The sequence below is a fragment of the Silurus meridionalis genome, chromosome 14 (assembly GCF_014805685.1).
Source record: "Silurus meridionalis isolate SWU-2019-XX chromosome 14, ASM1480568v1, whole genome shotgun sequence".
In the NCBI taxonomy this organism is placed as follows: Eukaryota; Metazoa; Chordata; class Actinopteri; order Siluriformes; family Siluridae; genus Silurus; species Silurus meridionalis.
In genome coordinates this window covers 4107123-4125339 of record NC_060897.1, presented here as the reverse complement: position 1 = coordinate 4125339, position 18217 = coordinate 4107123, and the positions used below count along the sequence as shown (strand labels likewise).

Below are 18217 nucleotides of genomic sequence, written 5' to 3'. Positions count from 1 at the left end.
TTCCGAGCTTCTAGCTTCCGAGATGCATGACGCAACCAAAAGTATTTGGTCACCTGACCCCCATCTGTATTAGTTTGCATATATGACAGCGTATGACCAAACAATATGTTTATATTTATCTTTGTTTATGGTACAGTTTATTCAAATTTCCCAAAATTTCTAATGTATTCTCACAAACCCCTGGTAAGTTGGAATATTTGGGAAATAGGATTTTACTAGTGGCTGAACGAGAGCAAAGCTCCACAAATCTAGTGAAACATCTTCCCGGAAGAGTGGAGGTTATTATACAAGTTAATGGGGACTAAATGTGGAAATGGGATGAATCTTATGGTCAGGTGTCCACAAACGTTTGTACAGCGTATGTCAGTCCACAAACTTAATTCGTAAGTAATTAACGTATGTGTGATGACTGGGTGGAGTGTGTGTGAGCAGGGGAATCACTGTGGTGGCCAGGCTGAGTGGGATTTCCCAACTAGCAACCAGGAAGCTATTAATACAGTGTGTGTGCGGACGGTTATTTACAGATGTGGGCGATTCGCTGCGGCACGGCTCGTAGTCGTATTTATAACCACCGTTAGTTAATTGCGGCTCGGGGAGACACATGAGCGTGAAAAGATTTTGAAGTGGTGGTCTGTAGTTGCAAGAAATTTCTGTGAACTCCAACATTCCACCCAAACCTAAAACTTACACACAGAATGCTGAAGCTTTAGTGTTCTAGACTAGTGTAGTGTGTGTGTGTGTGTGTGTGTGTGTGTGTGTGTGTGTGTGTGTCTCTAGAGGAACACTAAGATGAACCGGAAGTTCCCGAAAGCGTTCTTCATCTTCTAAACGTTTTTAGCATTGAAGTCAAGAACAGAAACTGTTGCCACGACAATGCCAAGTTTGGAGAGAATGTTGAAGAACAAGGAAGGAAAAAGTGTGTGTGTGTGTGTGTGTGTGTGTGTGTGTGTGTGTGTGTGGGTTCACCTCGATGTCACGGATAAGGAGCTGAGTTGGCGTCTCCACTGGCGCTTTGCTGTCGATGACCTTCTGTATTGCACATGCCCAGTGCACCGCCTCGTTGAAGTGTTTCGTGAAGAGCTTGTAGCAGTGTTTCCGCCCAAACACCGTCAGACTCCAGTAACCTACACACACACACACACACACACACACACACACACACACACAGAAATTAATGTGTCATCTTGCTCACAGTCCTCCTTCTGTCCCAGACAATAATCCCTCTCATCTAAACATCTATATTTCGCTTTCGATTCTGTCGCTCGGGACAAACCCGGGGTTTCTGTGACTCAGCCTCCTGAACGGAGCGAATGAGCGCCGCTTACTCACCAAAGGGCCTCTGTTCCTCTCCGCATGCCATCGCTTTACTGCTGAACCATGAGCTCTGCTGTACGCCTCACTGCTTCCCCTGTTCTCCAAAGCGCAGTAAAAACCCACTGCTGGTGTTTTTCCTCTTAAACTAGAACTCTCAATGATTTGGTGCAGGGCTTTTCGGTGCACACGTCTACCGAATGCAGTCCTTTTTACATGCGGATTAGAATTCAAATCGGAGTTCGCTCGTGAAGTGTATTAAGTAGCGGACCACAAGTTTGTTTAGTCTCCGGCTAAAAGTCTTTTATTTTATTATTAAATATTTAAGGTTTTGCATTTCCTCCCTCTAACTGTACTGAAATTGAACCGCACCGTGACCGAAGTACGTACCGAAGCGTGAATTTTGTGTACAGCCCTAGTTTAGAGTTTTTAACAATGGACATTGTCTCAAATGCAACCTGTGGTCTTGAGCCATTGTAGCAGACTGTTGACATTAGGTACAGTCCAAATCATCCTCAAAGCTCTTGTGTTGTTCCGTATTTTCATTGATCGCCAGGCCGTTGATGCAAAACCATCCCCAGCTGCACAGAGTGGCCTCCAATTTCCCTTTCGTCACGTCGAGACTCTTCACCTTTACCATGTCCTTTACGTCATGACATTACTGAACTGGTTCAAACATTTTAGCTTTTGACCAATCAGATTCGAGAAGCCTGTCTATTCCAAAGACTCATTGATGAACTTTGTGTAAATCAGTGGGCGGGATGCTTTAGTCTCTCTTTTACCTGTCAATCACATTGACACCAACCAATCAGGGGGCTTCTGTGAGCTCATAGATGTGGAAGAGTGCAGATAGCTCAGTGTGTGTTAGCTGCATTTCTGACTTGTGATGGGAAGACCGGCTCATTTTAGTGACGTGGTTCTTTGAACGTCGTTCATCAAAATGAACGAATCTTTTTTTCGAGTCATTTAGTTCATTTCGTTCCTTTGATCAGAAATCAAATAAAGCGTTACGTATTTTTAATAAGCAGATCCCAAACACGTCTACATACACCAACTTTGACTATAGTTATATTTCATTAATGAAAATATGACAATGCAGCTAAGAACAAATTGTGATAAACATAAGTCACATGACAAAATGGTGAACGTCTCAGACCAGAGGACTCATGAACTTCTAAATTCTGTTTTCTGCACATAAACTATGGAGATGCTGTGATGCTTTGCTCATGTGCGTTCAGATGAAAACGAACAAATCACTCTTTGAGACGTCTCGTTCTTCCGAGTCACGTTAAAGACTTGTTCAAGATGAACGAATCGTTCGTGAAGAACCCGTGACAGATTCTCACTTTAGGAATGACCACAGAGTGCGTATGTGTGTGCGTATGTGTGTGTGTGTGTTACCTGTCTGTTTGTAGGTGTGTTTGTCGGGCCAGAGGACGGAGCAGAGCGAAGTGAGGACGAGCATGCCCACAGTGCGAGCGTCTTTCTCAGGGCCGCTGTAGCACTCCAGAGAGTCTGCGGTCAGAGTGAACCAGAACCTCCTGTATCGGATCCAACCGGCCTGCACCTCGCGCAGCAGCCAGCCTGCAAATCCGCACACACACACATCTGGTTTAACTTATGCACTATGGCACCATGAGAAAATATACACGTGATTGTGTGTGAGAATCCTGCACAGAGAGATGAGTGCATGTTTGTGGAGGGTTGCAGAGGGACTACAAAAGTTCATGCTACAGTGTGATTGTGTGTGTGATTGTGTGTGTGTGTGTGTGTGTGTGTGTGTGTGTGTGGGAAAAGGCAGTTCTTTGGAAAGCTTTGTGGAGAAACAGTAACGCAGGAACAACGTCACAGCTCTGTACTGCCACTTCCAGATGGAAACCACCTGCTTCTTTTGCCTCACTGTGTGTGTGTGTGTGTGTGTGTGTGTGTGTGTGTGTGTGTGTGTATGAGACAACCAAAACACTGGAATAGAAAAATGTACCCTTGGACACTGCTACTGCTTTCGACTTTGCATGCTTATTGTATATGTGTATGCGATTGGGTAAACGTGTGTGTGTGTGTGTGTGTGTGTGTGTGTGTGTGTGTGTGGAGGGGGGCAGACAGACTGGTGGCAGACGGTCATGTTTAGCAGCTTGCCTAAGCATTCACACACATTTATTATTACACAGTACACACTGGCAGAAGTGCAGTGGAAGCAAATAGCGCACATTCACACACTCTGACATCACACAGAGGTTCAGCACACACACACACACACACACACACACACACACACACACACACACACACACAAATATAACATCCAACTATGGCCAAAAGTTTGTGGACACTTCACCATAAGATCTGTATGTGCTTTTCCTTATACATCCTATTCCACATTCAGACCCTATTTGCTCCTACAATAACCTCCACTCTTCTGGGAAGATGTTCCACTGGATTTTGTGAAGATTTGTGCTGATTCAGCCAATTTAGTAAAACCAGGTACTAATGTATGTGAGGTAAGGAGGTCTGGGGTGCAGTCACTGTTCACATTCATTCCAAAGGTGTTCAAGAGAGCTCTATAGCAGGAGATCGTCCACTCCAACCCATGTAAAGCAGATCTTCATCAAGCTGGCTTTGTGCACAGGGGCATCATCATGGTGGAACAGGTTTGGGTCTTCTAATTCAAGTGAAGGAAAAACTGTGTGCCTCCAAATTATGTGGGAAGAAACTAAAATAAAAAAATGTTGTGTCCCAATACATTTGACCATATAGTGTGTGTGAGATATATATATTTAGGTATGGCTTCAATATACAGGTTACTATGACGACCCTGATTGACACATGCAGGGGTGCTTTGATGTAGCCAGTTTATTGCAATAGTTCAGATATTTTTAACTATGGTTCAACCACAGATGTGTTAGGTGTTGATTAGATTGACTGCAAGTGAATTAGATGTCATGCAAGTGAAAGTTAACAATCACACACACACACACACACACACACACATTTCCTGAAGACGGATGAACGCCGTACTCACCCTTAACGAGGACCTCCGGGTCGTCCTCCATCTTCACTTTCCCGTCGTTTATCAGTTTATCCTCTGACACACCTGACAGGCTGATACACACACACACACACACACACACACACACACACACACACAGAGACAGAGAGCGACAGAGTGAGCAGCAGGACGTAACCCAGTATGTAGTACTCCTACACACACACACGCATACACACACACACACACACACAGAGCGACAGAGTGAGCAGCAGGACTAGTGTAACCCAGTATGTAGTACTCCTACCCTCTCACTCACACACACACACACACACACACACACACACACACAGACTTTAACTGCCTGCTAAAATCTGCTGTAGCATAGTCTGCAATCCCTCCACTGATATTCAGACAACTCATCAAACTCACACACACACACACACACACACACACACACACACACACATATATGCAGAAAAGACTGAGTCTCAGCATGGGGCTGCTAAAATCTACCCCGACACACACACACACACACACACACACACACACACACTTTGGTTTACAAGTCTAGCTGCCGGGCAAAAGACTGAAAATAAGCATGACTAAGAGATGCCAAGGACACTCAGATAGAGACGGGTATACATGGGGGAGACAAAGAGATAGCATGAAAGGGACAGAGAGTCAGTGGGACAGACCGAGAAAGACAGACAGAGAATGTCGGAACATGATGAGAAAGTGACTGTGCCAAAGAGATGGACAAAGTCGAAAGAAAACCATGTCACTAAGGCAGAGACAGAGAAAGAAACAGAGACAAACTGAGACAGAGAAAGAAACAGACAGACCGAAAGCCAAACAGGCTGAAAGAGAAACAGACAGACACAAAGAGAGAGACATAGAAACAGATAGACAGAAAAACAGACAGGCTGAGATAGAGAAACAGAGATTGACAGAAATAGATAGAAAGACAAAGACAGACTAGGAGAAAGAAACAGAGATAGACAGGAAAAGAGGGACAGACTGATAAAAACAAAGGGAGAGAGAGAGACTGATAGACAGAAGGACACAGATTTAGAGAGAGAGAAGAGAGAAACAGACAAAGAAAGAGACAGATAATCAGATAATCAGACAGACTGAGAGAAACAGAGAGAAAAAGACCGACTGAAAGAGAGACAGAGAGAAACAGAAACAGACTGAGAAAGAGACAAAAACAGGCAGAGAAAAAGGCAGAAATTCAATGCACTGAAATCCCACAATGCACTGCAGTAGGTTTGTGTCCAATGTTGTAGATTTTAGGGTATAAGAAAAGGGGGTGCCATTACTTTTAGCACCAACATCTATTTATTCAATTGCAAGGAATAAATTATATATTCAGAATATAATTCTAATATAATGTACAGCACTGCAAAAAATAAAAAAATATCCCGCCACGCTGTCACTTCCTGTGATCTCATTAACATGAGCGTGTGCTAATCGATCTCTGATTGGCTGACTGTCCTGTCAATCCAACCGGGTGTAGAGAACGCCCACTTCTTCTTTGGCTGAGGATTATGGGATCATTGATCAGTTAGAGATCTGACCTTTCGGGAAGGCGCAGGAGGAGCTGATCGATGCAGATCGGTTTACAGTAGACTCACTCACTCACACACACACACACACACACACACACACACGGTCTGGAAATTATGAAAGTGTCACTTTATTAATACGCCGGAGTCTAAGCTCGTGACTAGACGTCTGCGCACGCACATGTCTATCTCTGCTGCGAACACTTATTTCCAGCTGTGTTTATGAGGATACACACACATACAGACATATGTATGTATGTATATATATATATATATATATATATATATATATATATATATATATATATATATATACACATATATATACATACTTTGTGTGTGTGTGTGTGTGTGTGTGAGTGTGTGTGTGTGTGTGTGTGTAAAGTTCCGTATCAGGGACACACTGGCAATATCCCAGCGGATTTGCATCATTCGCTAATTTTAGCTTGTGTGCTGACCAAGTCGATGGCCTCGAGATATCACTCTGCACAGAGCGAGAGAAAGAGAATAAAGAGGGGAGAGAGAGAGAGAGAGAGAGAGAGAGAGAGAGAGAGAGCAAGCGAGCGAGGAAGAGGATGAAGGAAGGAACAGACAGACGACGCGATTTGTCGCTTTAAACCAGTCAGAAGTGGTCAAAACCGGTTTTTGGGCTAGAGTGGAGCGCCCTCGCAATCTGACCTTGAGAAGAACTTGCCCTACATCTCGAGAATGACAATTTCCCTGCTGCATGAACACGAACACACATGAACACACACACACACGAACACACACACACACACACACACACACACACACACACACACACACACACACACACACACACAATGCTGTCTTTACAGGGCCCTCTCTGTCTCAGCTTAACACCTAACCGACTCTTAGTCTTCTGAAAGTATCTTCTAGCCTCTGAGGAGTTTTTCAGAGCTTCATTTTGTGTGTAAAAGAATTTTATTTCCGTCAAAAAGTCGCCACAGACGTCCATAGTTGAAGCTTTTGAGCAAGTTCAAATTCTGTGGATACTTCAATTATATTTCAATACAGGCTAAAAAAAGCTGAAAAGCTCCGTAGTGTTGGTCCTCCAGCTCCCTCTTGGCTTTGCTAGCTCTGTGTAAACTGCAAAGCTGATACTCTTAGTTTAGAAGACATTTGGCTGGACATACAGTCCACTACAGTGGCAAAAGTATTGGGACACCTACATTTTAAACCTTCTTTTTACTGTAACACATACTTTTACAGCACAGTGAAATTCATTCTTTGCATATCCCAGACTACGTCCATACTAATCCGGATTAATTTAAGATCGGCGTTCCCATCTAGAATCGCTCCTCCATGCTGAAACGTCTGAAAACTCTTACGTCCCTGTTCTGCACATGCGAGAAAGATAAGATGCTTTGACTGGAGTCATTTCGGCGTCGTCACTTTCTAAAGCCTCCTTTTTCATAGTTCACGACAAACAGCGTTTAAAATGAATTGAGTTTGGAGAGCAATTTCAAAAAGCTACGTTTTCGTTGACTGAAGAGGCCGTTTGTGTGTTTTGAAACAAGACATATGAGTGTGGACATGGCCACGTTGATGTTAGGAAGCTAGGGATCAGCCATGATACAGCACCTTCGGAGTACAGAGGTTTATGAGCCTTTCTTAAAGGCCCCAAGAGTGCCAACTTGGCAAAACCGGGGCTTGAACCCCCCCAACCATCCGATCAGCACCCCAGAGCCTTAACCATCTTGCTTTTCCAGGTTTTTCTCAAACGTTCTTCTTGAATTCTTCTAATGAAGAACCCCCTTAAAGCAGCTCCTCATTCGTGCATACTCTGATAAGGTAATCTGCTTTTTAAACCACTAGATGGACAAGTATTGGGACACCTGGCCATATGTGGTTCCATGAAGATCTACTTGACATGGGTTGGAGCGGAAGATCTCCTGCTATCGCGCTCTCAACTCTACTGATCACCTTTAGGATGAATTGAAACGCTGACTACATGTCTGAATGAGCCGAAATGGGATGTTCATGTGACTGGGATGTTCATCAATCATAAGACTCTTATGGTCAGGTGTCCACAAACTTTTAAAAGCGTTGTCTCAATATACAGCTTGAAAAGCCGTGAGCGTTTGCTGCGTGTTAACAGGGAGAGTTGATGACACAGAATACAGAGAGCTGCTCGAGGGCTGATATAGTCCAAGCTCAGCCCATTTTAACCGCTGTCTGGACCACGGAGACACAACGGTCTGGTCTATATTCTGTACTCGATCTCGCTGAGACAAAAATAAGTTTGGGCTCTGTATTTGACAAAAATAAGTCACTTTATAAGAGAGATGCTTTACTCAGGGGAAGCGACACCGCTAACAATATCACGGGTTTCAGGTTTTGCTTGTGCAGCTCGGACCGTATCACTGATTGGTTGAGTTTAAACCGTATTTGTTTTTGCAGGAATGCTGACGATATCAGCTCATTCACAGAGACTTGGATGATAGACATGATATAATAATGACTGTTGTGTTACCGAACAAAAGGGAAAAAATATATAATTGTTGATACGCTACAATTTCCTGGAAGGAGTCTCCAGTGTCCGTGCAATAAAACAAGTCACGGGTGGAAAAGTTTAAAAAGGTTTTGGACGTATGACTGTGCTAAATACACTCTTGGCGGGTTCATCTAAGATTTGGAAAGATTTTTTTTTTTATCGAGTATGGCTCCTTATGACAATATGAATTCCTTGTATGGGCATTTTTTCCCTCAGGAGCAGAAGCAAGAGCACACCCACCACCGTGCTTTGTGATTCGGTTACGGTGGTCATCATCGGTGTTGAGAAGTGTGTGAAGCAGAAACTTTTTATCTTACCGTACAGACACATCCTCCCATTCACAACAAAAAATAGCACCAAATTGGTGTGTAGGAGTAAGAAATTGTGCAGTTTTACATTTATGTCATTTGGCAGACGCCCTTTTTTTTAGTGACTTACATCTGAGCAGTTGAAGGTTAAGGGCCTTGCTAAAGAACCCAGTAGAAGCAGGTTGGTGGTGCTTGGATTTGAACTTGTAACCAAATGCCACTGTTTTAACCACCTCCTATGTACCTTGTTCATACATCTACACAGTTGCGGGGTTAAAGGCCTTGAGCACGGGCCCATCAGTGGCAGCTTAATAAATGCTGGGTTTTGAACTCATAGCCTTCAGATGTCTAACATCTTAACCACTGAGCTACCCCTGGAGAAATAATCAAATCATTGTAGCTCATTATCAGCACTGATGACTTTTTACCTCTGACCTTTCGGCTTGTCTGTCTAAACAGTGGCTGGTTTAAATGTGTGACTGACTGATAACATGCAAACACAATCGACTATTGTGTGTTTGCTGAGAATCCACACACACACACACACACACACACACACACACACACACACACACACACATATATATATAAATATATACTGTACATGCGTCTGCTCAATAAAAAGGTCCACACCTCTGAAGTCTGATAAGATCAGGGCCAGACCCGAGTGTGTGTTTGTTCTGGTATGTTTTAAAGGCCGAGTGTGACGTGCAGACGTGGCGGCCTTCAGTAAAACCTGTGCTTTTTCCTCGCCACGCTGCTGTAAATTTTTGTCATGACACCTGAACGCTATAGTTGGCGATACAGAGCGGCCAGGATTGGACAGGATACGACAGCGAGGGCAAAAATCCAGCAACACCTCGGAGCCAAAACTCATTAGTCTCGTTAATGGCGCAATTTGGACGATAAATCATTACACACGCACACAGGATCCGGATCAGGATCTGTAGCTGCGTTTCTGATCACGAATCATTTACAGCCTGGGAAAGTCTCTTTCATCCGACGCTGAATCAGGAAATAATAAAAAAAAAAAGCAGGAGAACAATAAACGCTGTGTGCATGCCACTGTGTGTCGTCTCTCTCGGAATTTTGCATAGAAAAATGATGATAATGCGTGCGTGTGGAGTTGCAGCATTCGTGTTCGTAAAGGCATGTAACTGTATTTCATGCAAATGAAGACGTGTGTACAGAGGTGTAACTGACTCCGATGCGATTCACATCTCGATGCATAGCCAACGATGCGATACATTAAAGATACATATGAAGCAGCTACGATTTCACAAACACGCTTTGTAGTCGTTCTTTTCCGTAGTGTTATGATAACGTCATATTTACGTAGCGAGTGGAAATCGATCTACATATAAAATACAGGTCACATATTATTGGTCACGTTCTTTATAATAAAAGTATAGCGCATCTACTACTAAAAATAATATATAAATTAAAAAAAAGTTTCCCGATCCAAATATGTTAATAAAAAAACAATGCATCACGATACCAACTTGTATCCTTTTTTAAAATGATGCATCACATCGTTAATTTTTATGCAGAAGCACCGAAGTGACTCGGGAATCTTATCATCCATAGTGTAAATGTTGTGCTTCCATTCGTATTGATTGATACAATTGATACTGGTGTCTCACAGTGCTGGGTGTAAACATGCAGCTGCCACCTTTAATACACACACACAGCTGTGTGAGGTTAGGCCACTACCTGCTGAGGTCCAGGGGCATTGCCCCTTGTGACCTTTGACCTTTTTAATGGGGTTGTTCTTACCTCATCCCATTAGGTTAACGACAAGCACCTGTGTCTTATCGCTCACTCGAGGCAGAGGAACCAAAGGGGGCTTTGTAGAGAAGTTACACACAAACACACGTGCGATTTTACTCTGAACGACAGCACCGGTCTGTTGCCATATGTGTGTGTGTGTGTTTGCACAGGTGTGCAGGCATGTTTGGGTGCATGCGCATGCAAATCGACATTGCGGGTGTGACGCGGCGTCTTGCTTTGCCAGTTAGTCGAGCTCGGAGCGAGAAAACCGTCTGGTACGAGGAGGATTGTGTTTAGAGCGAAGAGAAAGACAAAAAATAAAAATAAAACATTTCGATTATTCGCTTTGAAAGTCCAAATCGATTAAAAATACAGCCACAAAAAAACTAAACAAAAACATATATATATATATCCATGATGAAGCTGATGTAGTGGATGGTATGGTTTCAAGTGTAATTTTGCAATAGTTTTATAAAAAGCACATGCTAATGTAGGGAAATAATCTTTGGCAGCATGGTGCCCTGAAGCAGAGTCACTCTTACCACTTGAATTCACAGTTGATTAGGTTTCTGTTGATTGATTGATTGATTGATTAATTGATTGATCTGCTAATACCATGTCAGCATCGGCGTCTATTGTCATGGTGGAAATGTCTGAGCGCAGGAAGTGTAGTTGCTTAGTGAATACATTATTGGCCTTTGAGCGCGAAAGACCTGAGTTTAAATCCCAGCCACAACAATCTGCCACTCCTGGGCCCCTGAGCAAGGCCCTTAACCCCATAGCTGCTCAGTTGTATAAATGAGAAAAAAATCTAATTCGCTCTGGATAAGGCGAGTCTGCCAAAATCCATGGATGTAAGTGTTCTCTAGAGCTCTGAGAACGTGACAGTCCATTAATATATGTTTATTGGTCATTTTGGTTTCACAGGAATCACGTCTTGTGTGTGTGTGTGTGTGTGTGTGTGTGTGTGTGTGTGTGTGTGTGTGTGTGTGTGTGTGTGTGTGTGTGTGCGCAAAATGAAAAAGTGGGTCAGTAAAGCACGCTAGTTACTGATTAAACAGAGACACTGAGTTTATAGAGGGTGCACAAAAACCCTTGTCTTGCTCCTTCTTTTTAAACTCTGCACCTCCTCCCTTCTTTCTTTATTTCCAGCAGTTTCCTGTTCATATGGGGCACATATGGTTCTGCTTAGCGTGTGCACCGCTCCGGAGAGAGAAGACGCACAAACCGCAGCTTTTACAGCTCTGGCAGCATTAATATTGCTCGGATTTCAGGCTGGATGGTGGAGGAAGATGGAGAGAGAGAGAGAGAGAGAGAGAGAGAGAGAGAGAGAGAGAGAGAGATGTATAGGGAGAAAAGGGAAAAGTCTGAAAGGTGTACAGGAACCATATGGACTGTGGAGGACTTTCCACTCGCTTTCACTTCCCGAAACGAAGATATTCAGATGTCCTCTCTAGAGTCCCTTTCTCTTTCTGTCCTTCTCACCCGTCTTCTTTTAAGGGCGCTATGTTACCTTCCGGGGCGATTCGCATTCCCTGTGCGCATTTATTCCTACCGTTTGATCCCGCGTGACAAATTGCTTCCTGCTTTGCCCTCGCTCTCTGACAGGAAGTCGCCTCGCAGGCCCCTCGCTTCGCAGGCAGCACTGCTGAGGACGCTGAGAAACGAGTGGGCGACTGCAATCAGGGAGAGCGGGCTCAGGCTTTTGTTCTCCTCCCCCAACCTTTTTACCACCACACCTCCTCCTCCTTCTCCTCCACCAACACCACCACCATCACGCAGTCATGGGTCAATATGAGCCCCAGCTGCGATTTTTACACGTAACCTCTCCTTGTGCTTTCCCAGATTCTAGCGAAACTGCAAGCTTCACCGTGTTCCAGCTGTTTTCCACAACAAATCTGCACAACAGCCTAAACACAGACCTGCACATCATCAAAGATCATGGAAAGTTCGATTTGTACACAAACGGATTCTCGTAATAATCCGTGGTTTTGTTTTTCTCCTCTTGTATATAACCAAGCTTTTGCTCTAAAACTCATATATATCAGGAGTTTGCAGCAAACCGTTTTTTTCATTGTGGTTGAATATCAAACAATCGATTAAACCCACCCTAATGTGCACACATACTTCAGTGGTGTTCTACCTGAATCCATCCACCTCTAATACCATCATTATGATGCCACGGTTATAGAAACCATTCGTATTACAGAGAAACGCAGTAGAGCTGCAGCACAGACAGGAATCTCGTACAGTGAGAACGAATGGCGTTGGATTTTATAGTCCCGCTCCGGCAGAGTTCTGTCTCGCTTCTTGCTGTTACTCTGCTTTTGATTTTAGTTTCATCTGCTTGAATATGAACGAAAAAGAAACGGAAAATAAGCAAACCTTTTTTTTTCTTTTTTGAGTTCGACTTTTTGTGCAAATGATGAACATGAACATGAACAAGGAACTTTTCAGAACATAAAACATCAACTGAAACGATATAAAAACAGGCCACGGTTTTGTTCACCCGCATTCACCCATCAAATCTGCGTCGGATCCCGCGGGTGCAGGTCTCTAAATGCCGTTACTAAAGCAACCCAGTTAACACATTTCAACATAAGTCTCCTTTCACTGTAGCCACAGCTGTTTCTCCTGAGATTTAATATGAAGGCAAATTGTGTTTTGTTTTTTATTTTGTGCAAATTCTACCGGAAAGAAACCGCAAAAGTATAAATGGTTCACAAATGGTTCCATCCTGTACATGTCCTCGTAAGTGTATCTGCGACCGAATCGATTTCTCCGTCAGCCGATGTGGAATGAAAAAACAGCTAGGAAATCAACACAAGCATAAATGAGCTTGTGCGGTTTGCTCCAGTTGCTTATTGCGAGCTCTGACTAGTTCGCTCTCCGACCGTCCAATGAAAGGACGTGAAAATGCAGACGTTTCCTTTATGCCAGCTGGGGGGCTTTGGAGTGGTCCGATTGGTTAAAGCGACAGCTTCAAGCAACATGGGTTTGAATCTACGAAGGGCCTACGCTGTTCATTTCTGCTGCGCTTACAGAAATACGTGATGTGACGGCTAAAATCTGATTGAACAAAAACTCCAAACGTAAAATGACACGCTATGAAATGAAAAGAATAGACTATTGGGAATAATTTCGTACAAATTCATAGACCAAAAAAAAAATTTATATTAAAAAAAAGTCGATAATAAAAGAGTTTTGGCCTCGCTGGCCCTAGTGGCCTTCCACTGCATTGCAATACATTCAATAATGTGATAAGTTGTTAAGATATCAAAGGATATCATGATTTTTGTGTTCAATCTTATAGTTAGGAATCGCTGACTGGAATGTGGTTGAACTGACTCAACAACTCAAATCGACTCACTTACAGCGCTATCTGATTTCTGTGTGAAAGTATTTCTGAATTTTACCTATAAGAATTATTGTGTGCTTTTATTTTCTGTAGATACAATCTGGCAACCATTTGGACTTCAAATTGCCAGCTCTGTGTTCTTTAAACACAGGTGGATTATGTAGCTTGCGTCATGAATAATCGTCTATTTGTTATTATATTTAGCCTTCATTTCAATAGTGGTTAAAATATAAACAAGATTCTAACTAGAATTAAAAGTAAAACAAGCTAGATAAGGACACATCAGCTAGTTAGCTGTGGCTACGAGAGTTCAATAAGAGTCCTATTTAAACCAGTCATGTAAAAATAAAAAAAGGGTAATGTGTAAGAAATGACGAGAAATGTTTTATGGATGGCTTCTCTTTCTCTCTCTCTCTCTCTCTCTCTCTCTCTCTCTCTGTCCTCTTTTCCCATCTGTCTTTCAGTCACTTGGGATGTTGGGAATACTGGGAGACAGTGATTAGGCTCCGTTTGACCTGTGCTAAAAATACCGCTGTTTACTTAAGCACCATGCCAGAGCATTCCATAGAGAAGCCACAGAGTGGAGAGCAAAAGGACATGTGTGTGTGTGTGTGTGTGTGTGTGTGTGTGTGTGTGTGTGTGTGTGTGTGTGTGTGTGTGTGTGTGTGTGTGTGTGTGTGTGTGTGTGTTTTAGGTGTGTAACTGATCCACTCGCTTCTGCTTGCCATTAAACACCCTGACTCACTGTCCCCTGTCTATGTGCTGGATATCCTGTCTGGCTTCACACACACACACGCACACACACACACACACACACACACACACACACACACACACACACACACGCACACACACGCACGCACGCACACACACGCACGCACACACACACGCACGCACACGCACGCGCACCCGCACACACACACGCACACACACGCACACACGCACACACGCACACACACGCACTCCGATAGCTCCTTTCCTGTATAAAAGGGTGTGTGTGTGAGTGTGTGTTTTTTTAAGGTGTGTAACTGATCCACTTGCTTCTGCATGCTGTTAAAAACCCTGACTCACTGTCCACTATCTTTGTCTACGTGCTGGAAATCCTGTCACACACACACACACACACACACACACACACACACACACACACACCTTGGCAACACCTATTACATCTTTGATATGAATGATTTGAATCCTCATTTACCTAATCTAGATCTCCTGTAATGTATAAAAGGGTGTGTGTGTGTGTGTGTGTGTGTGTGTGTGTGCGTGTGTGCGTGTGTGTGTGTCATAGTCTTTCACGTCATGTGGTTGTGTTATCTGTCGCTCAAAAAGGAAGTTGGAGCTTTTTCCGATATTGAAAGTGAGTCCCGCGGAAGACCAGGGAAATTCTGTGCCTCTCGCTTTCAGTGTCGAGAGAAATCACATGACTAAACGTTCCTGGTCTGGGTTCAGTCCTCGAACCTAAAACACACCGGTTCTTATGCGCTCGAGTGCGAGGGTTTGGCCGTATCTCGAGCGGTGGTGGACAGTAATAATGTCCCTGTAATTTTGTTACTGTATTTGAGTAGCTTTTTGGTGTATCTGTATAAACATTTACTTTATCATCACTACATTTCATAGTCGAATATTGTACTTTTTACTCAACCACATGCTAGGAAATCAGAACATACAGTTCAGCGTCGGTTTGACAGCAAGCAGAACATTTTGAGAGGAATAAAAGATGGAAGAAACTCCTGATTTGAACTCGCCACAAGACCCGTGGACTTGAGTTGAAAAGGTTTTGGGCTCACGATCATTTCAATAGAAATCAATCTTTGAGTCATTAATATCATTCTATTTATAGATCAGTGTGCTGAGAGTCACATTCGAGTCTTTTCACATAAACTGAGTTGATTAAGCAAAGAGTCTTGAGGCAAAAATGATAATAGGAACATTATAGCCGTAATAAATCAGAGTACTTTGGAGACTTAAGTACATTTGAATGCAAATACTTTTGTACTCAAGTGAAAGTTCAAAGGGACACTTTTACTGGAGTCATATTTCACTGAATCTCTACTTTTACTCAAATACATAGTTTGTGTACTTCGTCCACAATAATTGAGGTAAATGAGGTGAACTCACCTGGGCGTGCCATTGGCTGATCGAGTCGGCTGAGAAAGAGTCCCTTCCAGTTGGCCCTGTAAAGCAGGAAAGGAACAGATTAGAGTCTTAGATTAGAGTCTCTGAGATTAGAGTTTCATCTCTCTGGCTAATTGGTCAGAAACGCTTGTTAATCTTGAGCTAAGTCCTTAAGACAAACCTCCGTACCCGATTCAATTCGGCGAAATCCTCAAGATAAACAATGGAATTCATTCCAATGGTGGACTAACCCTCTCAGAAAGCTCTCAGAGGAATTTTTTATTACTGCGTCATCAAAAAACAAAAAAAAACTGCTCTTCTGGTTCAACTGCTAGAACTCGTTTTCAAGCTCGGAACGTTATTCTAAAAAAACTGGTTTTGTTTTAAGGATGATCTTTGGACCAAATTCTAGGTCAGATCAGCTCAGATCAGATCAACATCTTGTTTGTCTAGAAGAACCACGGTGTATCTCGAGGTCAAACTTCTTTACAGTTGTAAATTCGATCTCTAGGTTGATAAGATTCGATTAATGGTCCTGGTCCAGAAACACTCTTATACCCTACAATGTCATTTCAAATCTTACAAATAATTATCACATTCCTCAAAAAGAACTGTGGTGTGGTAATCAGATGAAATCAGATCCAAATCGCCCGGATCTTTTAGACTAGATTCCTAGAAATACAGAAAATACAGCTGATTATATCTCACAAGATCCTACTGTTCAAGCCTGAACTTGATGGTCTTATGGTCAAACTTATCAAAAATGCTCGTCTAATCTTCTGGTCTAATTCTCAGAACTGCTGTCTGCTAGTTTTTCTCCTGAAAACTGGTGTGTTTAGAACCATCATCTGGTCTAATTCCTTTTCTAATTCCATAAAATCTTGGTTCTAAAATTCCTAAAAATAGCTCTGGTCATCTAGTATTTCTAGTGGTTCTTCTAATCAAATATTTTAGACAATCTACAGAGATCAGGTCAGATAGCGTGTCCTTGATTTAGTACTTAAAATAGGCACTGATGCTCAGTACAGTATCTTATGGTCAACCTTCCCAGAATGTTTTTCCCTGGTTGTGCAACCTTCACCCAGACCTTCCCCTGGTTTAGTCCAGTCTAACTCTCTCAAGTTTTGAGGATTGTTCTGTCTAATTCTTACACACACTCGATACTTTCCGTTCTAGTTAGTTTTATCTTCTGTCTAGTTCAGTCCAGAACATTACCCTGGTTCATCCAAGAAAAAAGAAAAAACAGAAACATTCTGGCTGGTTTTCAGATCAGACAGTGTTCAGATCAGACTGTGTTCAGATCAATGTTCAGATCACACTGTGTTCAAATCAGTGTTCATATTAGACAGTGTTCAGATCAAACTTTGTTCAGATCATTCTTAAGATCAGAGTGTTCACATCAGACAGTGTTAGTATTAGACTGTGTAAGATCAGATAGTTGACATCAGACAAATTTGAGATCAAACATTGTTCAATTGAGACATTTTTCGGATCAAACAGAGTTCAGATCATACAGTGTCCAGATCAGACATTTTTCAGATCAGACAGTGTTCAGATCAGACAGTGTTCAGATCAGACAGTGTCTCAGTGCTAAAATCTTTCCAATAAAACAATGCTGTTTGGTCCTAAGAATACACTTGTGATTACATGGTGTTCAAGCCAAAATTCTTATAAAAAGTGTCCAGAAACAGATTTCTATGAACGCACAGCAGTGTTTGATCAGATCAGATAGCATCTCAGAATCTCCTAAATAATATGTAGGTGTTTGGTCTGGAAAGCATCTCATGATTAATCTTCTCAAAAAACTCTTGATAAAAAGCAAATGTCCAGAACATTTCTTTTTTTGGGTCTAATTTGTAAAACTATAGAGTATTTTCCACTTGTTTTCTCATATTCTTCAAAACAAATGAAAGCAGAAGCAGTGTTCGGAACAGCATGTCTTTGTCCAAACTCCTGTCCTGATGACATTTTTGTCCATAACTAGCATTCACTCTGACAGAAACTATATCCTCCAATCATACAATGTTTAATTTTAGAAAATTACAAGAAACTTTCATCACCGCCGACACCCAGGGTTCAGGCAAGAACAAACTTCACAGAGTATCTCCTGACCTGACTACTTAAAGCTGGTTTTGATCGAAGCGTTCCTCCTGGTTTATCTAAGCAAAAGTGAATTTCGGTCTAGGGAGTACCTACTGGTCCGACGTCTTCTGATCTGATGTTAGGTCGAAAATCTTGTTCCTGCGTCTGATCTAGACAGTGTCTCCTTTCCTAACTGAA

General features: G+C 42.5%; 1 protein-coding gene across 3 annotated transcripts in view; it reads right to left on the bottom strand.

Moving 5' to 3' along the window:
* plekhh3 (pleckstrin homology, MyTH4 and FERM domain containing H3) overlaps positions 1-18217 on the bottom strand; it is a 43918-nt gene that overhangs the window by 9816 nt on the left and 15885 nt on the right. For 2 of the 3 annotated variants that reach the window (XM_046865611.1, XM_046865610.1), the window contains exons 2-5: positions 15941-15996; positions 4331-4410; positions 2713-2895; positions 967-1124 (exon numbers count right to left, since the gene is read on the bottom strand). In XM_046865611.1, coding sequence (XP_046721567.1) covers positions 967-1124; positions 2713-2895; positions 4331-4410; positions 15941-15996 — 477 coding nt within the window. Of the gene's footprint in view, positions 1-966; positions 1125-2712; positions 2896-4330; positions 4411-15940; positions 15997-18129; positions 18204-18217 lie in introns of those variants that run through there. The other variant, XM_046865612.1, reaches the window with a different exon arrangement.